The sequence below is a fragment of the Vidua macroura genome, chromosome 1, assembly GCF_024509145.1.
Source record: "Vidua macroura isolate BioBank_ID:100142 chromosome 1, ASM2450914v1, whole genome shotgun sequence".
Taxonomy (NCBI): domain Eukaryota; kingdom Metazoa; phylum Chordata; class Aves; order Passeriformes; family Viduidae; genus Vidua; species Vidua macroura.
Genome location: NC_071571.1, coordinates 133,056,973 through 133,083,377, shown reverse-complemented (window position 1 = coordinate 133,083,377; position 26,405 = coordinate 133,056,973). Strand labels below are relative to the sequence as shown.

At 36.8% G+C, this 26,405-nt stretch overlaps 1 protein-coding gene across 1 annotated transcript in view; it reads right to left on the bottom strand.

Moving 5' to 3' along the window:
• Positions 1-362: 362 nt before the first annotated feature.
• Positions 363-26,405, bottom strand: part of SPAG1 (sperm associated antigen 1) — a 35,799-nt gene continuing 9,756 nt past the window's right edge. The window contains exons 7-18 of the mRNA XM_053994858.1: positions 25,781-25,911; positions 25,056-25,162; positions 22,446-22,608; positions 18,034-18,456; positions 17,551-17,650; positions 15,281-15,433; positions 11,045-11,217; positions 8,370-8,511; positions 7,328-7,454; positions 4,004-4,168; positions 1,698-2,075; positions 363-1,533 (exon numbers count right to left, since the gene is read on the bottom strand). Of these exons, the coding sequence (XP_053850833.1) occupies positions 1,402-1,533; positions 1,698-2,075; positions 4,004-4,168; positions 7,328-7,454; positions 8,370-8,511; positions 11,045-11,217; positions 15,281-15,433; positions 17,551-17,650; positions 18,034-18,456; positions 22,446-22,608; positions 25,056-25,162; positions 25,781-25,911 (2,194 nt within the window). The 3' untranslated portion in view covers positions 363-1,401. The remainder of the gene's footprint in view (positions 1,534-1,697; positions 2,076-4,003; positions 4,169-7,327; positions 7,455-8,369; positions 8,512-11,044; positions 11,218-15,280; positions 15,434-17,550; positions 17,651-18,033; positions 18,457-22,445; positions 22,609-25,055; positions 25,163-25,780; positions 25,912-26,405) is intronic.

The window sequence follows — 26,405 nt, the reverse complement described above, 5'->3', positions numbered from 1 at the left end:
ATCTTTTTTTCTAAGTTTTGTGTCTCTAGAAATTGTCCTGCCTGTCCATCAGGCCCTCCCAAAGGCTGTCTAAAGAAGTAGCCAATCTCAATGAGACCTGAAGGAGGCAGGACCATCACCAAAATGACTGCAGGCAAGGTTGGTTTTACATCCTCAACAGCCAAAGTTTAGGGTCTGCCTTAATCTGAAGAGATCACACACACACAAAGTGAAAACCCATGAATTGCCAAGTATCAGTTGTACTGATGATGCTTTGGGAATAAAAACCTTCATCCTTGGCACTCCAAGCTGAAACTCATAATCCACGTGTCAGAATTACAAGCCTAAAGTGTACTGAATCAGGAAAGAAGCCATAATTGTGCTTTTCAAGAAAAAAAACTTTATTAATTAATATACACCTGAGAAAAATTTTCATTAGAACAGCATTCTTAATGATATTTCTGCAGTGCTAAGTGAGTTTGATATACATTTATATCATCTGTGCAAAGAAGGCATCAGGGTATCTGAGAAATTTAAAAGCTTCACCTATGAAGGAACTTTGTCAGAATCAAATATAAAACATAAGTAATGCCTGAAATTAAAAAAAAATCATACTGGTCCAAAAAATTAGTTTAGTTTTATGAATATATCTGTAAACAGAAATAGCTGGTATTTAAAATAATATGAATACAAAACTCAGAGTTAAGTATTTCTATTGTGCAGTGCAGGCACTTGTTCATCTGACACTGCCCAAAAGAAGCCATCCTTCTGCACACACAGGAAAAAAGTTCTCTGTGCGCTAAAAATTACTCACTTGTTAAAAACATACCCATCCATTTAATAATTGTTTCCATGACAAGCTAATCAATAATTCATTCACCTTTTTTGTTAAGATTTATTGAGCCAAAATATTTAAATCTGTTTTGTACAGACTGGGAATAGTGAACAAACAGATGGCCAGCAGGAGTTTTCTGAAAAATGTTAATACTTCTTGTAAACTCATTTTAGCAAAGTTACTGCTAATTGACCCATTTATCTTGAAGAAACTTCTTTATCACAAGAACACAGAACTCACAAAATGATGTAACAAGTGATGAATAAAAGTGTATTTATCTATTGCACTATCAAGGTGTTTCACATTGCATATATAATGTAAGATATATTTTTCTGAGTCTAAATAAAATCAGTATGCCATATGAAATCAATTCTGTAACTGAACACAGATGGGCATTAAACTCTAGAGATGTATACAACTACAAGAAAAAAAGAGCAGCAAGTTTTAAATGTGCATATGCTATCAAAACAAAATAGAATTCCAGCAGTCCAGGTAAAGACCCATTTGAACCGAGGTAAGTCTGCAGATTTCATTCATTCATCTTCTAACATGAACTATATGCATGCAGCCAATAAACTTTTAACTTCTTAAAGTTCATAAACCTTCTTAAGGCTCTCAAGATCTTCCAGTGAGTACTGATCACTCTGGCTTTCTGAAAGTAAGTCAAACAGTTGCTGTAACTCTTCTTTTTCATTTTTGCTGAGAAGGGCCAGCACCACCTGAAAAAAAAAACCCAACAAATTATTTTGTAACAGGTTGACTGAAAATCATAATATCTGACAGAAATACAAAAGTCAGTGTGCTTTTTCCTTTTAAGATATTGAAAGTTCCCTTTAGATTTCTGTGCAATTTAAGTACACATTCGATCAGTCTAGGTTCTTACCTTAAATCTTTCTGCTTTGCTCAAGTAGAAAAGGTGCTGATATGCAAGGCCAGGATCTTTTCCAGCTATGTAATGTTCCAATGACTGGATAAAAATCAGAAGGATTTCTCCTTCAAGTTTGTTACTTAGCAGCACCGGCAGTGTTTTTGGATCAGTAACTGTTAAAAGATCTGCACAAGCAGCTTTATCCTTATTGGCATTCAGTGCATTTACGATCTGACCGAAGTCGTAAGCGTTGGGTGGTTCCGAAACACGGAGCTTCTCAGAGGACCTCCTTGGCACTGGCTTTGGAACAGCCTCCTCAGCAGGAACATGGTGAGTCTCAGCATCTTCTGATGTAGCAAACTGCCTCTCTTCCTGTTCATCAGCTTCAGTCACCTTCACAAACAAAGTGGCAACAGATCACTTAATGTGGACAGAGAGATAACCTGAAGCTTCATAAACTGCCTTTATCCGTCCCATCACTGGATTAAAGCTGGCAGTGTGCTCTTCATCAAAGAAAGGCAATCCCATTTTCTTCCATGTCCTACTGCCCCCAGAACAGGACCTCTCTAATACACTTTTAAAGGCTCACAGTCAAAAGTGTGGTTTTTTACACCTCCTTTTCACTGCCTGGCACCGCACTGTGCAATCACCCCTGGAGAGCACTGGAAGAAAGGAGGACTCTACACATGTATTAAATGTGAAGTTCCAGAAGACAGGGACAGCTGGAGTCAAAGCAGCAGACACCCATGTTTTATTTCTCTGCTGTGCCTCCAGGGCACTACAGGCACATGGCAGCTGGATCAAGTTGCTGTTTGGAGTCTTGCTTTGGGAAAAGAAAGCTCAGCATGGATAAAATGCCTCACTCTGCACTTGAACTTCTCCTGAAACTGCAGCCTCTATCAAGTTTCATGAAGCATTTAGCATTACTAAAATTTAACTATGGGGCCAACTACATTTGCTAAAATCTATTTCAAGCCATCAAGAGTTGTGAAATTAGTATAACCTGACTAAAACTTACTGAACAGGGTCTCTCAATGCCAAGTATTTTGAAAAGTCTGAAGATTCTGTATTGCCTAGAACAGGGGATTAATAATTTTTGGAAAATACTGCATTTGGCTTATAGACACTGTTCTATTTTTCAACAATCCTTAGAATCGAGGGAGAAACCTTATATAATAACCTTTTATATAATCATAGCTTGATTAACACAGAATAACGATGATAAATTATTTTTCTAATTTTGTTTTTCTTTGCAGTCTGTTTTCATGGAAAAAGACTGCCTTGTACTACAGCAGGTGAAAGAGAGGAGCCTCTCCACAGAGGCAGTTTTAATTACGACAGCAAACATAAATGCTTCCTGCATCACCCCCAGAAAAATTACCAGCACCAGCAATGTAGTTAGCTAGTCCCTGAACTATGTGGTCACTTCCCAAACCTCCTCTTAACACTTTCCAGGTCCCATTGTTTGTCACAACTCAGATCTTAACTAACACTATACCAGCTTATGCCGCTTACATAAAATCCCATGAGCTCGTGACAACCTGAAGTACTTCAAGAACTTATTTTCTTTCCTATATTAATAACTGCAGATTCCATTATAGCACATTCTGAAATTACATTATCAAAATATAGTATCACTGTACAGTCTGGTAACTATGTATTTTAACTATACATTTTTAAATAAAAAGGAGAAAAAGAATTCTTAAACGACCAGCAAAGCTACAATCCAAAAATATCAGATGACTGAGAAAATCCTTTCATCACCTAATTCTACCCAGGAACTGTGCAAAGCTAATGTTTTGATCCTGTACGTAACATTACATCCTGTGTTTCTTCTGTAAGATCCTACAGATGTTTTACTCTTGCTCTTTAGGGTAGGATTTCATTTTTCACACCCATAACTTTAGGACCAGCACAGGAGCAGTCAGCACATCTGCTGACTACAGACCTCTGCCAGCACAGACCCAGAGGCTGCCCAAGGAGCAGAGACTTCAAAAACAAAACTGCTATTACACAGCTGCATTCTGTAAAATGTATTTCAAAGCTTAAGCAGCTTTTGTTTACAAGGAGCATATCCTCAAGTTTAGTGCCATCTAAATGGACTACTTCCCTTCCTGCTGTAGTTCTGAATACACTTGTGAGAAGTCCAAGCTTTATCATATGTAAAAATCCTCCAATATGCCCTCAAAATGATGTGAAAAATACAACACCACCCCCACAAAGATATAGATTCAAGACAGGCAAACAAAAGCTTTAGTATTATCTCTTCAAATGTGCTGCTTCTGTTGTGTTTGCTTTTAAGAAATGAACAGGTACACCACCTCTTGTATGGTTATTTTCTTCCCGTGTGTTTGATGACTGCCAGCTCCAGCACTGCTGTCAAGGTGAAGCAGTTGGGTTACCTCCTCTAATTCCCTTTGTGCTTCAAGAACATTTGGATCTATTAGAAGTACCTTGTTGAAATCATCAGCACTGGCTTGATAGTTCTGTAAGTAGAAAAAAATATTTTTCTCATAAACACATCACTAGAAAAATAAATCTGAAGTACCATACTGTCCTTTACAAGTAAGAAAGGTAAAAATACTGGGATCTGAACACTAAGTAGACAAAAATAATCTAAATACTGATAGTGTGATCTCTTTAGAGGGGAAAAAGGAACTAAGAATGAGTTAATATTCTGTGACTAAATATTTCCAATTAAATATGTAGTATGAATATGTTTCTTTTCAGAAACCTATTCCATGTATCAGAGAGCAAATTATTGACGTTTGCTGCTTTTAAGCATAATTGCTTACAGTGTAACACTGCTTCACAATTAATATAATGTGAGTCCAGCAAGTTTGCACACTTGCTTTGCCAGTAAGAGAGTTAAATTGAGCTTTGATTAAAGATATATCTAATCTTCCTGGGCTTCAGTCCAACAGACCATCTCTTACAGTGAAATTTTGGTAACACTTGAGAAGACTGGGATTATGTTATAACCTCTGGGCTAAATAAGATTAGGACAAACACAGTGACAGAGTAGCATCAGGACACAGTTCCTCAATAATCAGTCTTGTAATTTGTTTCATGCTTTTATTTCCCATTTTTTAATGTTTAATTACTATTTTTAAACTGATTTTTCTGAAGAGACAAAGCTAATAACATCAATTGAGGAAGACTGGAATTATCATATTACAAAAATCAAGACATCTCAAGGGCTGGAGTATCAAAAATAAAGATGAAATGCAGCAGTAAACAGTAAAAGACCATGCAGATAGTAAAAGACCAACATAATTTCTTGTGTGAGTGGTCTAGTATTTCTTCTGTTTCCAAGCAGCACCATAAGGTTACTATTAAATCATTTGTATTATCATGGAAAAAAAAATCCTCATATACCACCTGAGGTACTTCCTCAGCACCTCTACTGTAACAGAGGAACCAGTGTCCAAGTCACTCCAATTCTTTCCCACATTTTGTTCCCAACTGGTGGCCAGTATTCAAGGTGCAGAGAGGCTGTAGGACATGAACTGAAGCCTGCTAGGTCACGAAGGAACACTGAGAGAATGAGAATTATGTACCCCTAACAAAGGAATGCACAAGGGGCTAGGTTGCTTTCATCAGAAATCCACTACTAACTAAGCTAAATCATTTGAATTACAGATGTGAGGATTCACAACTACAGAGAAAGGAGATTCTGGAACAGACTTCTGGAAACAGTAACAAGGGTCAGCAACCAACTCTACTGAATTTAAAACTGCAGCCTGCCCAACTGCCCAACAAAAATCGTACAAGATGACTGCACCCAAAGCAAGAGGGGGGACTACCAGTTGCAGGAGATGCCACTTGGGGTCCTGTGTACTGTGTCACAGGCCTAACGTATCTCACTAACGTTTTTTCCTGATCTTCCTGTAACTACATCCTGGTAAATCTGTAAAAAACACCTTCATTTACTACATTAAATTCCACAGCAGCTTTTTTATTTAAATGTCTGTCTAATTACATACAAATAACACTTTCCACCTTAGTTAGGTCTTTGCCAAACTACATGCCTTTAGCTCATACAATTCTTCATTACAGAGTCATTTGTCAACTTCAGATCATTTTTTGTCATTTTATCTGATTTTACCTATCTCTTTCATCCTTGAAATTAGCAATAATGAAGACATTAAATCCAACCACAGCAAAACATTTTGGGAGTCCCCGGCTCAGGCTGTTCTGAAGGAGTCCATCAACACTATGTTTCTGGTTGTCTTCAATAAAACAAAAATAGCACTTTTTTCTAGGATATGCAATAAACAATTCTCAGCCTTCTTCATGGGCATGTAACACCCTTTTTTTTTGCCTGGTAGAATCACCATGTACTCACATTTATACTGATGTTTTATCAAGTTTAACAACATAAGATTAGAGATGATTAATACCAGGTAGCTTAGCACAGTTACAGAAGAAACATTACACAAAATTAAGACTTTTCACACTTTCAAAATTTTATAGCTACTGCAACAGAGGAACAAATGTATCACATTCCTAGGACCTGCTTTTGGAATTATAACATGGGATGAGAATAGACTGGTATGGTGCTAAGCACAAACAGGTTCTCAGGTGACTTGCAAGCTGAGACACCATCCAGTAATTTTTTGTTAAGACATCCAACATAATGAAGGTCTGAATAAGTGTCCATTCATTTGAAGGACAATGATGAAACTTGGACCTCCAGTCCACTCCTGCAACATGGAAGACAGCATTTCAGATGCTTGTTTCAACACGCTTGTAAATTTAATATAAAGCAGGTGATAAGAGCTGCCACCATGAGCCTACAAAATCAAGAAGCTGATAATTCAATACCAAGTAAGAGCTGGTGGGTAGAGCAAGGATTGCTGTGGGAGAACTGTGGAGTGTAAAGGCTAACTTAACATCACTGAAGATGGGGAACCACCAGAAGAGGGAGGGACAAACAGAACAACATGGTTCAAGTGATGGAATATGTGATTTGAAGTCACATTCAGGATGGATATGATCAATGTGTCTGCATTTATGATGATCAGGTAAAAGGATACTCTAAAAACCGTATGTAAGATGAGCACTGTGGAGACACCACCACCGTGCAGATGGAAAGGAAAAGGCTGAGTACTGCCACTGCCACAGAGTGAAAAAGTACAGTACTGACAAAGGGTTGTAATGCATTGGGGGAAGAAAGAGAAAATGATAATTAAACCCCTGGTTTAATATGACATTTAAACATGAGCAGATGCCAAGACAGCTTGAGATTTTGGTTTGGACAGATGAAGACAGACTTGGAGAGAATCCATTTGTCATCAGCACAGTTATAGTAAACTCCTTGACAAATAAAAGAGACTGGGAGACCCAGAAGGAGAATACTAGAACATTAGAACAGACTTGAAACTCACGTAACCAATCACCAGTCAAACCTTATTTATTGCAATATTCTTGTATTTTCTCAAGTTATTACATCAACATGTGGGTTTTTATGTAGCAAAAATATTTATATAATGTTTTATGTATGCCTAATGTTCTACAAAGTAATAGATCATCACACTGAGTACTTTGTATATACCCACTGACAGCAACTACCTCATTGCCTTTGAAGAGGATAAGCAAGTTTAGAAGTGCTTAAGAATACCTGCCATGTTCTTTTTCCTCACCTGTAATCCTTTGTACGCTAGTGCTCTTCTATAAAAAGCTTTAATATTAGAATCTTCTATCTGAAGAACATGATCACAATCCCGCTTAGCCTCTTCATATTTATACAGTTTCAAGTAACAGAGAGCTCTAACACAGAAAAACAGAATATACTGCAATATCAGTAATTCTACAGTGCTGTGGTGCCAACATCTTCTGACTCGCAAATGTTAATTAAAATACTTCAAACAATTCAGTCTCAATGTGGTGTTTTCAAAAGTACATAAAACCTTTAACTATCAAGAACATCACTGCATGGATTTAGAGAAGGCCAATTCCTGAAAAAAAAGGCCAAAATTCAAGCATGACTAATGCCTGAAGTTAAGCAGGTATTCAAGTATTTTAAAAGCAGAGCCTACATTAGTACAGTATGATAGTATAGTGGTCAATGTAATACGGATTTAATACAGCCATTCAGGGTAAAAAAGTGCTCTGGATTAAATAAACAACATTGCTCTCTGTGCCTAATTATTACTTGGAACTCTCCTATTCAAGTACTGGTCTAGTCAAATCCTTCTTAGTTTGTAGAAGCTGATAAGATTACAGCATAAAGAATTATGCTGCTGAATTAGGTCAACCTTTAAAATAATGCTGACATATGACTGTGTTCTTACTTCTATTTTCTCAGAATGTACATTTTCTCTGAATTATTACTCTTCTTATCTGAGATATTGCTACTGCATGCTAAGTTTTTAATTCAAATCATACCAGTATTCTTAAAAAAAAATCTCAAAAATGCTGCAAAATGCTATGCTAATTTTAACTTCTACTACTGTTTACTCTATTTATATAGAGGATTTTAATATCTATACCAGTGACATTAATACTTGCTCCCCTTGAAAAATGTTTTTACAAGAAATCCATTTTGTTGTTACAAACATTTACCAGGTAGGGGAAAAATCCCTTTTTCACAACAATGAGTGAAGGGATGCAAAATCTCTATTTGAAATGAGAAAATGTTACTACTGTTATCCCACAAAGCAGCACTAGCTTTTGGATCTTTACCTGTTAGTGTAGACAGTACATTCCTCAGTATTTAACTTCATGCACTCACTGTATTTATTTGCAGCTTCTTCATATTCCCCCATTTTTACAAAATCGTTGCCTTCATTTTTCAACCTCTTGAACTTCTCCGTTGCTTCCTCACCTACAGCATGAAAGGATCACAGTGTCACGTAAGGTCAGTTCATTAAGGGTGGCAGACTAAGGATTAAGGCCTGGCAATGGAGTCCCTCTGTCACTCTGCACTCGGCCATTCCTGTCCCCAGCCTCCCCTGCTGCTCCAACAAAGGCATGACCAGACCTACATTTGGCTCAACAAATACTTCCCCATCCACCAGTGTTACTTCTCTGCTGAAAATAATGGGAATGCAACAGACAGCTCTAAGCCTTCCCAACTTTTGTGTGGTAGAGAGGGCCTACCTGTGTCCAGTGAGACCCTGCTTTTATTTACAATGGTGGAGACTTAATCAGCAGGATTAAAGGCCTTCCAGATCTTCACCATCACACCAAGGTGGCCATAATTTGATCTAATATTCTCTTTGCAATCATACCACAGGTACTATGCTAAACTGACAGTGAAAAACAAATCACATCACTTGGAGTTAGGGATATGTCAGTAATATTCTGTTAAGAACTATTTCTAAAAGATGCAGTGAGGAACCTCGAAACACCTAACTACACTTTTTAGTGTAGTAACTGTGTTATTCCATAATTGCCTTTCCTTCTTAATGCCACATCATTTGCTGCAGGTGCTTTTGGGTTAGGCTACAGTTTTTAGCTGTGTTTGCAGTGAAAAACTGATCCTGACTGCAGCTTCACGACTCTGTTGCAAGCAAACAGTAATTATCAACATAGCTAAGTAAATAATAATGAAATAATCTACTTTTTGCACCATGCTAAAGAATATGAGCCCCCTGCCAAGCTTCACGTTTTCAGCACTGTATAGAACCAACAATTTTAACCAATAACTGAACTCATCGAGTTCTTTTATAAAAACATGGTAGTTTCATATGCCAGAAAACTACACGTGGAGTTGGGAAAAAATAACCTACATGAAACACACAACTAAATTATAACTCAAGTTGTAAGATATGAAGAAAAACATAAACTGTTGCAAAAAACTAAAACAATAGTAAGGTTTAACTACTGACTGAATATTACTGCTGGCAGCCTTTCAGTACCAGCTATCACTGTCAGGTCTCACTGTTGCAGCAGAGGCCTGAGGAGGCAGCCACACCTCTAGAGTTTTCTTCAGTGAAGAAAACAGTTACACAATCATTGTTTAATACTTCTGAAAACAAAGCCTAACCAAAGCCTGCACTATCTGAAACAGACTGAGACATGTTTTGCATCAAAATGCTGCCAAGCACTTGGAAGACACTCAGTATTGCAGTAATGCATTACAGACAGATAACCCCATCACTGGTACATATTTGGCTAACAGCCCAGTGACAAACTGCAGTCACCCCTGTTGTTAATCGAGGGGAGATTATCTTCAATACTACTTTATATTGAAATAACTCAAAGGGAAACCAATTAATACTTGAATAAGGAATCATAGGGTTAAAGCCTTTGCAAAGGGAGTGTTTAATGTCAGTAACAACTGAATCAGAGAGCTTCCTTCACTTATTTACTGAAAGAGAAAAATGGAACCTGCAATGAAGGGGAAAAGAAGTCAGGAAGGAAGTTAAGTTTCCCAGAGTTCAGCACTAAGTGATTATGTATGGACAGGTCCAGAACATCTTTGAAAGGTGTCTCCTAAACTTCTGCTGAAGTTGGGTGATTGGGTGGTGGTTTTTCTGAGGGGAAACTGTGTTATAACTGTGTTATGATGTCAGGGAAACAACTGATGCTCATGTCCTGGGGGGCACCAGGCACAGCACTGCCAGCAGGGCACGGGAGAGGATTGTCCTGCTCTGCTCTGGGGCAGCCTCACCTTGACTGCTAGGGGCGGTTTTGGGCGCCAAAATATAAGAAAGATACTAAGCCATTAGAGAGCATCCAAAGGAGGGCCATGAGCATGGTGCAGGGTCAGAGGGGAAGCTGTATGAGGAGTGGCTGAGGTCACTTGGTCTGTTCAGTCTGGAGGAAACTGAGAGGAGACCCCACTGAGGTCTTCAACATCCCCACAAGGGGAAGCAGAAGGGCAGGCACTGATCTCTTCTCTCTCATGACCAGTGACAGGACTCAGGGAAACAAAGACAGGGGAGGTTTAGCATGGATATCACAAAAAAGTTCTTCACCCAGAGGGTGGTTGGGCACCGGAACAGCTCCCCAGGGAAGTAGTCACAGCACCAAGGCTGACAGAGTTCAAGAAGGGTTTGGACAATGCTCTCAGGCTCACGATGTGACTCTTGGGGTGTCCTGGGCAGGGCCAGCAGTTGGTCTTTGGTGATCCTGATATTTTGCCTATGAGTATTACTGCAGATTTTATATAACTTAACTTTATATAACTAAATTACATGCTGCAAACTACATCACTTGGTTTAAAAAAATTACCGTAACTGCTCCACAAAGCACATTAAACTCCATCACGTAAATGACAGTAATTTACTTTGGCTTTTCACAGGTCTCTTAATGAGTGTTTTCTAAAGCAGTTTCTTTTACATTGTTAAAATGTATTCCATTGTCTAATTACGTTTATTTTCTGAATGTGTATTTGCATTAGCTATACATACAATTCATCTGCAATTCTTCTTCTCTGTTGATGTCTATAGTACTTGGCTTATTCTCTGAAGTGAGGCCTCCTCCATCCCACCTGTATAGCTGAGCAGCAACTGGAACAACTGGAATTGGTGGCAGCTTCTCCCTCCAACTGGGACCATCCTGATCTATTAAAGTCTTTGTTATTCTGAAAAAGAACAGCCCCACCAACATGACTTTTCATATAATTAACTCGCTTTAATAACTTACAACCAATTCAATGCAATGAATTGCAATGTTCCAATTAAAAAAAAAAAAAAAAACGGAACAATTATCCTTAAGGCTAATTTGAAAAGTATTATCACAGCAGTCAACAGTATCACATTCGTTTAAGACTTTTTCCACTTTAGAGTATTATGGTGGCATTTAGAAGACAAGCTGACTTCAGCATGATCTGTAAATATTTCAGCTAATGACTGATTCTGCAACTAAGCTCTAAATGCTGCTTACCACATCAAGTAAAGAAATAAAAAAATCTATGTATTTATTTTGGTTACTCTTCTCAGCTGTTCATAGATGTTACTTGTAGTAAGTGAGATTGCAATATTTTCAGGCAAAATGTGATACTTAGATGTGCAAATGTCAAATGAAACCTCTTCCACAACAACTGTCTAAAGAAAGCAATGCAGGTCACAAATTAGTCTGCATTAAGTTGCATTTTATATAGTCAGAAATGGATCGATCAATCCCCATTTTAAAACATTTTAATTACATATAAAAACTGTCTAGCCTTTCTGAAACCAACACACACATTTATGTCAACTATTTCCACATATGTGGAAATAAAAAAAAATCAACTCTGAGAATAGCAGTGTGATAAACATCTCCTAATCTCAAATGGACTTAAGATCAAGTTCACCCGGTAAAAAGTCTAATTCATAACTTAAGAAAGGACAATTCTGAATTGAGTAGCAAAGCAAGCCACATGGATACTACTACTACTACTACATGGATACTACAAGAAATAAAACTAATTTTTTTTTTTTATCAGGTGCACTTCCATCTAAGACAGTGTGAAAAACATACTGCATGAACGCACATACAAAAAAAAAATAAGAACCTTTAAAGTGACATGAAGAACAACACAGAATTAACATAAATTACTCAATGGAGTTTCCTTATTTACTTTTGTTCTTTTAAAGTATTTGAATAACAGCTATTAAAAAAAAAAAAAGTGTCAGTGTAATACTTTGGCAATAGAATCAGAGCACTCAAGACGATATTCTTTTCCCATTGTGGTCTGATCAAAAAACTAATACAAGCAGCAGCACCAGTTCTAATCTCCTTTATGTAGAACAGAAATTACCAAAATACTTTAAAGAATGATAGAGCCTACAAGGTCTGTTTGTAGAGCTATATAATGAGCCAGTTTATGTTTTACACCATGCTGCATAAAAACCATGTGGTTTTGACTTGAAAGTAAATTTCTTCATACACAGAATATCACATTCCATAGCATAAAGTAGCTTCTTTGTTTTCTAAATGATCAAAAAGACTATTTTAATGTGTGTCTGTGGATGCCCTTGCAGGGGCTCTCCTCTGCCTGTACCATTCCTAAGTATATTAGAGGACATAGCAGCAATGTGGCTTATCCAAGTGCTGCTTTGCTCTAATTTTACTAAATCTTTGGATTTTAATGATAGCCTGAACTCAATTGCTAAGAAAAAATATGGCACACCATTACAAATTGAACAACCCAAGATTTACTCAGGTTGCTTTTTTAGGCAACAAAACAGTACATTTCATATTAACATGTCAATTAATTAACTTTAGATATTTCCCATAGAAAGTAATGGAGTAATTCTACAGGAAACCAGAGTCATATTGAATTCCTATTTGGTTTTTTATTTATCATAATGACCTTAAAAAGTTGCAGGAAAAAAACTCTAATTCATCAAAATCCACAGAAAAAATCCTGCAGTATCTGATGATCAACTGACTTCTTGTAGTATAATGTAAGCAGTCTTTTGCAAAAATGCATGCTTGTGTGCCATGATTAGCTCAAAAAGCACCGGTGTCTCATGAAAAAGCTGGGACAAACATTTCTCAACACTCATTTCCCACCACCAACACCCCAACCTGACCCAACAATCCTGCAGTTCTGGAGCTGATCACAGATTTCTGCAGTACAGTACTCATACTGGACTTCATAAAAAGAGCTTCCAAGCCATTTCAGGCAATTTGCTCACTGATACTAAAGCAATTGGGACAACTGGAATGAAACTTCAGTTTAGTAGGAGGAAATGCATAAGCATATTCCCACACATTAGAGCTTCTGTATTTCTAACAGAGAGAAGTAAATAATGAAACACTCAAGAGGAAATTAAAATACACAAAGTAGGAAATCCACTGATGTTCACAAAGCTAGGAAAATGCCACTAATTAAAAGCATGCTTGAAATGTAATTTCCAGTTATTTGGCACACACCATTAGACGAGCCAGTCCTTCCAGTTTATCTAAAAAAATCACCTCAGGAACCAATAAAAGACACAATTTAACATCATCTAACCAACATAATGAACAGTCAAATAACTGTTTATACTTGTTTCCATTATGTACCCAAACTGTTAATTATTTCCTTTTGATTACAAAATGATCAGGCAAAGGTTTGATATTAAAAATCCTTGTCTTTTATGTGAGTATGCAATTGATTCTAAGGTTTTTGTAAAGTCTGCTTAGCTATGTAAGCTCAGAGAGACAAGCTTTAACATGGTTTATCAAACCCACCCTCAGATACAAGTATGATGATGAATTTTTCTTGTCAGCATCCTAAAGCATCACTATACAATTTCCCACAGAAAATTAAAAACCAAGAACTCCTCCAATAAAATAAGGTTGTTAAGATCTCATCTTCCTAATATAAAAAATAAAAATACAAAAAAAATACATTTGTGGAAGTGTCTTTAAGTTAAAAGGCAGTCATGTTTTTTTTAAATTCGTTTTTAAGAAAGGTTTCTTACTTTGGAAATGAAAACGAAAGTTTTAGTACAGTTTCAGTTGAAGTTTCAAATGATAAAATATTAAAAAAAAAATAGTTAAAGTTCAGTTACACAGGAGGTCTGTAGTTTAGAAACGAATTAATTCGCAAGCAAAAATGAATTACCAGCAGAAGAGAAGAAGGAAGAAGCAGCTGAAATAAGGTGATGGGTTGCCAGGGAGGAAAAGAGTAATGAGCAGTGAAGCTAAAAACATAAGGAAGGCCTAGAGAGGAGAAAAGGAAGAGTGTTAAGGAGAAAAGGGAAAGAAGCTTATTACTAAGCAAGTTCTAAGTTAAGGAGAAATATGAAAAGAGTATCTGCAGATAAAATAAGCCAACATGATTTTTAAAAAGTGCAATAATTACAGAGGTACCATGATAAGCAGTTATTCCACCAATCCAAGTGCTCTGTTATCACTACAGATACAGAAGATTACTAATGATTTTTGTGATATCAAAAAAAAAAGGATTGCTAAGAGATTATAAAGTGTCACAATTTCCTCAGGTCAAATAAACAGAATTTAAGGGAAGATATTATGGACGTTTTTAATGAATAGTGGAAGTGCTCATGGTCTTGCCTTAGGAAGGAAAAAACCATACTAGATTCCATTGTAAGTCACACACATGTGGGTTTCTGCTCAGTGATTAATGGCTCTTCTGTTTTCATCTTTACAGTATTAAAGTATAATTAGAGAAGTTCAAAAGTCTCTCTTGGCAGAAAGGATTAATGCTGAAAGTATTAATACTTGAAAATAATATTCAATTATATTTTTTACACCTCTAAGCTTTGTAGCCAACCACTGTCTTAGGCTACTTCAGTATTTCCACAACTGCAGCATACAGAAGGATTCACACTTAAAATAAATCTCCAACTGCCACAGAAAGACTGTTAATATGTAAAGAAACAGGATGTCAGAGAAATGGCATGGACCTTAAGTATTACTTTATATAGTATAAAATAGAAGTTAGGAAAGAGAACAAGTAGAAGCACTATTAAAAAAAAACCAACCTTAAAATATTTAAAATATTACATTTTTGAAGAACAGGAAAGGGACCCACTGCTAGGAAAAGAAAACTGAAATTATGGGAAAACAACTAAAAGAACAGCCAGTCCTCTACCTATAATGAACTAGTTGTGCAACAACACTGAGAGCACAGAATAGAGGGAGCATGTAAAACAAACTAATTTGAATTCTATTCTGACTGTTATCGGAGAATTTCTGTGTGGAGTTACCTGTTAGCACTATCATTTGCTGCTTGGATGCTGCTGTCTATCTGCAGGACTGTTTTATAATCAATGTATGCCTGTCGGTACCGCTCCATTGACTCATTTGCCATTGCTCGGCGTAGAAGAGGCTTAAGGGAAAATGGCTGAAGCTCCAGAGCCCTGGGAAAACAAAAAGAAAAATGCAGGATTGAAAAGGAGTAACTGAATTAAGAATAACAGAACTATTTTATGATATACCCAACTATATGCAACTCTGTGATTTCAGATGGCACTTACAGTAAAATAACTACGGAAAATGGGTCCGAGTGGTTCATATCAACATCCTAAATTACACCCAGTTTTCAAATTGTTAATGCTTTTACTACAGCTTACTCTACTCAAAGCTCTGTCTTCCATCTGGAAAACTGCTCTCATCACCATGATATGATTAATGGAATGGCACCTGCTTATAAGCAAATGCTATTTTTCTTAAGTCTTGCCTAGATCTACAAGGATTTCAAGTATATGGTGTTTCTGCTAACATGACTTTCAGTTTTTCTTCCTTAAATGAAAATATGCACTTAAAAGGCTCACTGACTAGGACAGTAGTACCAGAACATACACTTTTCTTTGGACTTTAGGTTTTTGCCTGCCTTTTGTCGGTTTACATTTTTGATTGTCTGCCTGGTCAACACCAAGCTCAACATTGTGCAATTAGAACTCCTTCCCAACGCTATGTACTTTTCCAGCAATATGAAGCAGTCAAAGGCTGTATTTCTCAGAAACTACCTTCTTTTCAATGATTCTTGCTAAAGAGAGAGAAACTTTTAAAATAGTGAAATTAAGATGAGCCTAGACAATTTGATTTCATGAAGTCATAAAGCCATCCAGACTGAGATATCCCAGCTTTCTGCTACAGATATGATCAGCTCCAAGATCAGACAAGGCTGCTTGAGGCATGATACAGCTGGGCCTGAAAATCCTCCATGGGAATCTCTGCCCAACATCTCTGGGTAACCTGTTGCAATGCCAAGCAGTGCTCATGGGGAGAAGGTTTCTTGTAGTATAACCCTACATAACTTCTTAGTTTAAAATCAAGTAACCTATTTGTAGATCATCTATTATATTGTGTTGCCTACTGAAGATTTGACATTGCCTAATTTACATGTGTTTGCAGGTTTGCAGTTCTGCTTCCCCGTCTTTAAATTATTTCTACCTCTGTATTATTTCTACCACTAAGTACTATGAGTCCTTGTACATCCAGGAAATATGCATGACATTAAGGACACTATCATTAGACAGTAAGAATAACTGGTAAGAATACAAAACCTAAAACCTCTGTATTACTGATTCCAGCTAAAGTCTTACATACTTCAAACTTCCTGAAAAGAAAAATGTGATGGGTCTTAAATATGTCATCTTGGCCAGCCGCCTGTGATCCTGCATCTATTTTAACAAAATACTGCTAATGAGTCATTTTTTTCAGAGAACTTATTCTGTCAGATAGAATATATACAGTAAGTTAAAATGTTTTGTACCTTTGTATTACAAAGGTACATGCATATTTTATTTTTAGTTTTGGAGGGCTTTTTTTTAACAGTAGAGTTATGCTGTACAAAAAACCCCACTGACTAATTAATATGACTTCTAATTATTTTAAGATACTTTTTTGCACCTTTAGCCTCAGCATTAGAAACTCAATCTATGGAAATATTAAAAAAACCCAAAACATCAAAAATACAGTAATAATTTAGTGGGACACAGTGTTTGGAAGTTACTGAAGGTGTCTGATCTTCTCTAACTCCCGTATCCTTAAAAGGCACAATAAGCAGAAAGGATTTTAGCTCAATTCCTTAACAGCCATAATTACTGTTTATAAATATGCAAGTATATATTAAAAACCCCCAAACCAAAACAACAAACCAACAGAGAACACACACACACCATACATGTGCTCAAAAGCAATTTCCAATACTGTGATAAGCAGCTGGCTTAACAAAGCTTTAACATATTAGTTACTGCAGAAGTCCACTATAAACCTGCTTTTAAATTAAAAAATTTAATCCCACTATGCATTTCTGTGAACACAGAAAGCTTAAGAACTGCCCTTACACAGTAAGACAGTAAGTCAAAAGTTATTACTTTCCTAGTTTTCATGTGATTGTTTATGTAACAAAGGTATCTGTCATTTAGACAGTGAATCCCACTTTATTGGTACTGTTCTGAGTCAAACAGCACTTAAAATGTTTAATCATCACCAGGAATGTTGTTGCTCTACACGGGAGGTTTCAATTTACCTGTTACAATCCTGAATGCAGTCACTGCAGTTCCCTTCTTTGAGGTAACATGCTGCTCTGTTTGAGTACAAGACACTTAAATCATCTGGACTTTGTTCTCCTAAAAGAAGTTACAATTAAAATCAAATAGTATTACTGAAATTACACTTAAGAATTAAAAATTTACATACTCCAAGCTTCACTGCAGTGATGCAGTTTGCTGACACTACAAAGCAGTAAAGAGCTTTCCTTTATCAAGTCGCCTAGAATATGTAAATATTCAAATATAAATGTCAACAGCTCTATCCCCTAGAAAATTAAAACTTTATTTCACTCATCGTCCTATATTTTCTGCAATGTGAATAGCTGTCTACTGAAATGATGCAAGATTTACTGCATGGTAACTCCTGTCACAAATCCAGGGGCAGGCTAAATTCGTTTACTTGTAGTTCCTTCAAATCATCTGAACAGCTGTAGATTTAAAGTATAAGGTGTTACACTTACCAAGGCCAGTGACATATTCAATTGCTTCCGAGTATTTGAGCACAGCTTCTCCAAACTGTCCACTCTTAAAAAACTCGTTTCCTTCACTTTTTAGTTTCGCTGCAGTAGGAGGAAGTGAAGTGGAACTGCCACCACCAGCCGACTGAGACCCTTCTCTATGCGGTTTGGAGATCTCGGCTTCGGCGCTTTCACTCTTCTCATCACTGCGTAAATAGCCATTAACTTCGCCTTCATTGTCTGACAAATGCTTTTCTGACTTCTTCTCTGACGCGCCTTTTTTCAATCCGCTCTCAGCGGAGTCCTTGTGCTTGTGCGTGTCTCTGTCCCGAGCCCTGCCGCCGCCTTTGCCGTGGGACTTTCTGTGCGCGTTGCCCATGGCGGGCTCCGCGGCTGCCGCCCGCGCTGCCGCTGCCGAGGCGGAGGCTGCAAGGGCATTAATGAGCCGGGTTAGAGCCGCATCATCAGCGCAAACTATCGGCCTGCCGCGGCAGGGGGGTGCTGCACAGGGACACCGACCAAAGCCTGCAGCACCCCAACGCTAGGGGGGCTTATCAGCCTCGGAAAACACTGCTAAGGACACAGAAAAATTCCTTCTTACAAGTAACCATCAGTTGTTCTTGAGAATAGATTACTACGAAGCCTCATTGACCCTTGCTGGGCACAAGGAAACCCCTGTCCTGAGGTGTCAGAATGGTACAGGGCTCACCTTGAAATTAACTCTTTAAATACAGCCTATTACAACACGGACGCTTTGATCTTCTGTGACCAAATCAAATGCCTACGTTTTAAAATTAGATCACAAGCTATCAAACCAGTAACGTTATACAAAACTCCTCTCAAATATAACATAGACTAGACAGGATAAAAGCTTAAAAATCCTTCTCAATAAGATTTCGTTTAAACATGTCAAAAACCCTTTTATGCATACTTGTGATCATTCAGCTTTCACTGTTATTTATTACAAATTTATTTAGGAAAAAATCATAGAATAAGGGTATTTAGAGAATAAAATCTCTATCTTCCATATTCATCTGACTTCCTACCAGATTACCACTGCAGTATTCAAAGACAGATTTCTGCAGAGCCTGACTCTCGATAGTACTAAGCACACAACTCTGCCTTTTCGTACTATTAAGATGATATCTTCCCTTAACCTGATGTTCTTATCTGTCCAACAAAATTTTTTTACATATTGGAATGATACTTTCAATTGATTTTAACAAAACATCTGACACTGACTCAATATGGATGAACTCCAGATCGTCCACAATGAAAGAAATAATTTTTTTCAACACACAAAATGTTACGGAAATCAAACTGAACAAGATGGGAAAACATAAGATTGTAGAAACAATAGATCCTCTAGTGCCTCCTACCTAGCTGAGATCCCTGTTTTGAAATACCATATTTAATAATAAGTTCATGGGAACAACGATAGGCTAACAGTGGGAACAACGATAGGCTAAATCGACCCACACAGATATTTCTGTAAAACTTAAATTATTTACACTTGAGACATCCACCCCCCCACCCATCCAGCTGGTGGTACCAAATATACCAAAAAGGTTTAAAGTCTGTTTGCTAGGATGAATGGTGGTAAAAGGCTTGCTGGGCAGATAAATGCAGACACCAGTGTAATTAGCAACTTCCTTAACATACATGCTAAAGTATTTTCATTTTACATACACCAAAATAGAAAAAAAAATGTAAATGTCACAGCCTAACAGGTGATAGGACAAGCTTTTACAAAACATAGTGGAACAATGTCAAAGAGCATCCCAGCTTCTAGAGACAAAGAAAAAGCAAGGCAGGCACACAATATGTGATGTGAATATTATTAATGTGAATAATGTGTAATTCCTGAATATAGGAAGAAATTTACTAAAGGTGAAGTGCACAGAACCAGTCCTGGATTAAACAGGAAGCATTTATAGCATTTGGAGTCTGGAGTCCCCCTGACAATAGGAATGCTGATAGTTACCTTGTTTAGCTGCTGGGCAATACTCACTGGTTAAATATTTCAGGTCTGAGTAAACAGCATGCAAAAAATGTACAGCTATACTTCTCAGATATAATTCTCATTGTCTTTTAGTTTCAGTCTTTAAAAACAATGTTCCTGTACTGGTCTCTACAAAGAAATGTATTCATGAAAGCAGTAAAGCAGTATTCTGGCCTAAAAAAAATACCAATACTTCTGAACTTTTCTTAAGGAAAAAAAATTCAAGACATATTATAAATTCCAAGGAGAATTTGAAGAAAGGTAATGAAAAGTCTGGACAGAATTTTGACCAGAACGACAACAAATACACACAAGAAATAATTTTAATTTATGTTGTTACTAAAACAACAAACTTAAAATGGAAGGACCATCATAAAACTAAACAAACAAACAAACAAACAAAAACCCAAACAAAACAACAACAACAACAACCAAAAAAAAAAAAAAAAAAAACAACCAAACAAAAAAAACCACTAAATACTCTAACAGGAATATTTGAAGTTTGGTGTTTACAATTATATAATATATAGTAATATATATAATATTCTTTAATATTGTAATAGATCAAGTATATACCACACAGCTCAACAAATTTGTCTTAATTAAAAGGGGCTATTTAAAATGTATCAATTTATCTTTAAACTGTATTTTTTAATTGAGATTATAACTTCTAGAAACATGTCAAAATACCAGGTGCTTTGTCAAGCATATGGTTTTTAGTTTTTGCAGTGCCTGAATAGTGGTTTTTATAGTCTCTAGGATGCAAGAAATTTTCTATTTCTATTGTACAGAAAGGGCTCCATTTATGTTTGCTTAAGAGAGACTACACTCTAATATTTAGACTGTTTTGTTCAAAGTTCAGAAATCAACTCTTCAGCCCTAAAGAAAACGATTTTTTTTTTCCAATCCCTAAACTGTAAGTTCAGTAGGAATGTATTAAGCTTACCAATTCGAATGTGAAATAAATGTGACTACATGACTGGACTACATGGACTACTGGACTGCCTGTGATTTCAGGACTAGATGTTTATTTAGTCTACTTATTGCTGTTAGGTTCACAGAACATTTTTTATTCATTCACTGAACTAAATTCGTATTTGTTTCCAGTTGTACAAGAAAATACAGTGTAATCTATGACAATGCTTGCCACTTAAATCTGAGAAGTACTTATGTGTATCACAGGAACACATATGCTATTGGCATCAGCTGACAATCTTCCCTATGTTTAAAGGCCTAACCTTTCATCAACAGAATGGAAGTCTTCCTATGGAGCTAGAAGGCACATAATCATCTGAATGCTCACAATAGAAAACCCCCCCAAATGAACAGACATTTAAGGCTAAGGACATGATGCATCCCTTTCTTCCAAGCTTTTAGCTCAGGAGATTTGGTAGACATCAATGGATGTGGGAAAATGTATTTTCCCTAATCTTGTGTGCCAATAATACATTATTGTATCACACATTTACAGTCCAACATTGACTGTTAAGCTGCAAAACCCACAGACTGATTTAGTTTCAAGATAAAACACAGAAAACATAAAAGTCACAGCTGTCATGCCACAATACCTTAAAGAGCCAACATAACTAAAAGAAAGGAGAAGGGTGAAATCAGCCTAGGGATTTTATTCTGTTGCAGGCAAGAGGCCAGCCATGCAGCTGAATCTAAAAGCAACCTGCCAATGCAAGCCTTCCTGGCCCCTGCTGCCTCATCTCCTCCTGCAAGCCATGGATTCTGATTATGCCAGTGGCTTCATCCCAAGAGCCTTGCAGTTAACCACATACTAATCCAGGAATGGGAGATACACTTAAACTGCTTGTAAACTACATCCAGTACATGTTGTTTACCTCTAATACAAACTTCCAGAGCACAGAGATGAGTTCTTACAATAAAAAGCAAACAAACAAACAAAAATTTATAGTTTCCAAAACAAACAACAACAAAAATTATAGATGTTAACAAATTATACTTGATCATTTTTACACCCTTTGATGCAAGCTTGGGAAGAAAAATGCAGAAGAAAAATGTGCTGGTGGAAAGGCAGGAAAGCTGTGTGACAGAAAGATCTCAGGAACACAAAATGTTCTCTCACCAGAAGAAATTTTTAACCGGGTCCACATCAAAGGACAGGTGTAAAATTACAGAGGGCACAGGGAAATAGGTGATTTATAGCAACATTTTCCATTTGTCTCTGTTATGCCCATTCTAGAAAGAATTACAAAGATGTGTAATAAAACTGGGTTCTAGATTTCACACTCAGATCTACTTTAAGTAGTCAATATAAGTTTAGTCTTTGAACAGGCAAAATTCTTTGCAAGAATATATGGATGAATTGTGTGAATAAACATTACTATCTCAAAGACAACTATTTGTTCCTTAGGTTAAAATAAAATAGGAAATGATAAGACATTACTTTTATATCCACCACGTCTTTCAAGTTCTTCTTTATTTTCCCCTCTTCCTTCACCACTTTCTGAATCCTCTATCTCTTGAATAAGTATTTTTTTCCCTTTGCCTTGAGGCTCAGATACAGGCTTTAAACTTTTCAGTTTCTCTTTGATCTCTAGCAGATTTTTCTACAATAGAGAAAAAAAATCAGCAATAGCAGAAGTTTTTTTATTATGTATATAAATTAATTTATATAAATTAGTTTATGTACAGCAAATACATTCTGTTAAATAATTCATGTGAGATCCTGAAGAATTATCAAGATAAATGTTGCCAATATAAAAAGATGGTAAATAAATGTGAATTTTCCAAGAGTCAGCATCAAACCAAGATTAATAGCCAATTTCTCTCTTACAAGAAATAGACACAAGATTTCGTCACATCTTTGCATGAAGATATCACATAAATAGATAAATACTTTTCTTGAACGCACTGCTTATCAAAAAGAAAAAAACTAAATTCAAAGGAAGAAAGTAGATTTATGATCGTGAGATCTGGCATGGTCTACTAAAAAGACAGGTTCTCTAGAGAATCTCCAAAAAAGCCTAAAGTCAGAATCAAAATTTATGCTATGGAGAATCTAATGTCAGATGGACAACTGATGGAGAAATACAATTGAGAGAACAAGAACCAAGAGACAATAGTCTCTTAACAATGTAGCAGAAGGACACTGTTGAATAATAATAAGGTTTGCTCCTCTTATAAGAACTGCAATTAGATGATCAAACATCTTCTCATTCCATAATATTTTCCCATTACTCAAAAAAAACCCCTTTAACTGCACTTGGAATCATCAAGGTTGGAAGAGACCTTTAAGATCAAGTCTAACTGTTAAACCAGCACTATCACTGTAACCCATAAACCACTAAATCACTTTACACTGTCAGAGCAGAGTAAGAAACACCCAGCATTATGTGGTATTCTGAATGTAATTCAATGCTGTGCAAGAAAGTGCCATCTCAGTACTTCCTGTCTCAAGAAAAAATAAGAACAGGATCAAGCAAAGATTCACATGGACAAACTACCTTGAAGAATTCCAGTTACTGACAACCAATTCACTTTTGTATTAGTGATTCTGGATATAAAAATGCACTCTGCATATGTTCCATACATTCATATTTAGCACAAGAGAGTTTTGAGGATTCTCCAAGCAATGAGAAACTTGATAAAATGCCCTGCCAAGCACTTGTCATTTCTAGATGTGCCAGCCAAGGCATAATAGCTGGCATGAATAAGGACAAAGTACAGATATCTACTTTCAGCTACAAAAGCACTGCTCAGCAAAGCAAGAAATGGAAGAGTGTAAACAAAATGAGTGACTATCTCTGGTATTATAAGAAGTCTCAGCACAGCCTATTTGATACATCTTTTCACATAGACTGTCGTAGAATTTGTCATCAGAGACTCACAAGGTACTTAGATATTCAGTCTTGTAAACAGAAAAGAAGAAGACCAAAATCTCTTTCAGAACTCAGATCTAGAGACATATAATTCATTGGTTGATGTGAAACTCAGGAACTATTCTGGACAGGAACTTAGCTCCAGGACCACCCTAAAAGGGATAAATGTATGTAGTGTATTTGACACAAGAGGCTTGTACCACTTTCTCTGGTTCAGGCAACAGTAATAAAAAACTCCATGGAAAGAAGCAGCAATGGACAAGCTGCTAGCAGCTTACAATATGCCACCAACAAGAGCTGGACAGAAGTCAGAAGTTGGGACAATTGCACAGCATCCAGAAGTCATAGGTAAAAATATTGGGAGGGTAATAGTATGATAGACTCATAATTAACATAGTAAAAACAAGCAGTTTACTATCATACTTTACATAGTAAACAAGCAGTTTACTATCAAAACTGCCCAGAACTGAAGATTCTCAGGACATACAAAGTCCAAAAGCAAGGCCTGTTCTAACCTGCAAAACACTGTAAGATACCAATCAAAGGACACAAACAAATCCTCTCCTTAACAGCCAGAGTAATAGTAGCGCAAGGACCACATCCTGACCTTGATTTTCAAATAAAGCATCTGGCTTTCTTTGATCCAAAATTGGTTATTAAGAGTCCAGATTTATCAGAAGGTACGAAAGGTTCTCCATTTTACCCTGGAGATGAGAAATGAGGATTTATAACATCACACTGAAGCAAGGACAGAATCCAGTTCTTCTGCTTTTGGGTAAACTTTACCACTGTAACAACAAAAGTTTGGCATCTGTTGAATTCTTCTTCTCTTTATGTACTCAAACTTATATGCACCTATCTCAATGGACCTTTTCAAGAGAAATTTCCAAATAGCTTTGATCAGCAAGACACTAACACTGCAAGCATATTCAGCAGAAAATGTTTTAAGCACCTGAATTACATTAATAGAGAAGACTTTTCCTCACAATCAAGTCATGAACAGAAGATCTGGCCACATTCAAGTACCTAATTTCCACCACATGTGGTATTGGGAAGCAGCAGATTGAGTATGTCCTCAAAACTCACAGTCACCTCAAACAACATGAACTGTACTCACTTTATGCTACATCTGCATACAGCCTCTTTCTAACCATATTGAACTCACAGATCTTTACCTTAGCCATAGAGTTTTCTGGTTCAACAGACAACACTTTATTCAGATCCTCTATAGCAGTCTGGTAATTCTGCAGATGACTGTGCACAGTGGCACGACGCATCAAAGCTACAAAAGAACGAAGTGTATTATTTATGTATTTCAAGTATAAAGTGAATAAAAATACACTATTTTTTCTAGACATATTAAGTGCAGTTACGCAGTTTTTAAAATTCTGTACTTCTATATTAGTAACAAGTGTTTTCTTTATGATTTTTAATGATGCAATTTCACATCACATCTTTTGAGGCAGCAGTCATGCATTGTGAAGTACTTTTTCATAGTTTTCAAATTTTCCACCTCCACCTATGCAAATACAGTTAGCTACATTCAAGACCTTGTCTTCAGAAAGGAATAAACCAACAACTTTGATTGTTTTCAAGTCCCTTTTAAATTAATTTATAATTCAGTGGATGTATTATGGAAACACTGCACGCATACAAGAGAGCTTATAGTTATCGTATGAAAGACATGCTGCCATGTAAGAATTCCCATTACAGATCAACAGGATGAACTGAATAAAACTTCAGTAACCCCCAAAGAACCATTTAAATGGCTTTGGGGACTATGCTGTTTCCTTATTTGTACTTAGACCTGATTTAAAGCTCAGTTAAGTCAACTAACCTCATGTACCATTTTATTTGCTAGAGGTAAAATAATAAATTGAAATTTTATTTTCTGCTTTACCTTTTATGTTGCCAGGTTCCATATCTAGTACCTTCTCACAATCCTCCAAAGCACTGTACCAGTCCTGAAGTTTGATTTCTGCTTGAGCTTTGTTATTATACACAGCTGCAGTTGGTATTACTGATATACTCCTACAAGAAAGGGAATATTGATCATGTTAGCGTCAGAGTTAGAAAACCTGAATCTAGAACCACTTCACCACTGGAAGCTGCAAACAGTACTATGGCAATATTAATACTGGTATTGTAACCACAGTAGTGGTTAGAGACTCCCTCCTGTGAGACCATGGGCAACTATCCACCACCTAGATTTACTGTCTTCAGAGGCCTCCTGCTTGCCAGATTTAGACCTGAGATGTTGCAGAGGAGATGCCATGGCTCATCTGTCACTTAGACTACCTCCTGTCACTATGTCCTCCTGCCATCCATGTAGACTCCAAAAAAACTGCCAAATGGAACCTTTGAGAGATGAAGAGTAACTACAGAGCTCTGGGGATTATGATGAAAAGCATGGTGGTGGGGGAGAACACATGGGACTCTCCTTGATCTTGCTTGTAAAATGGAAAGGCTGAGGTAGCAGTGGATGAATTGTCCATGTCCATGTCTGGCTGCAGGGCTGGTATTGT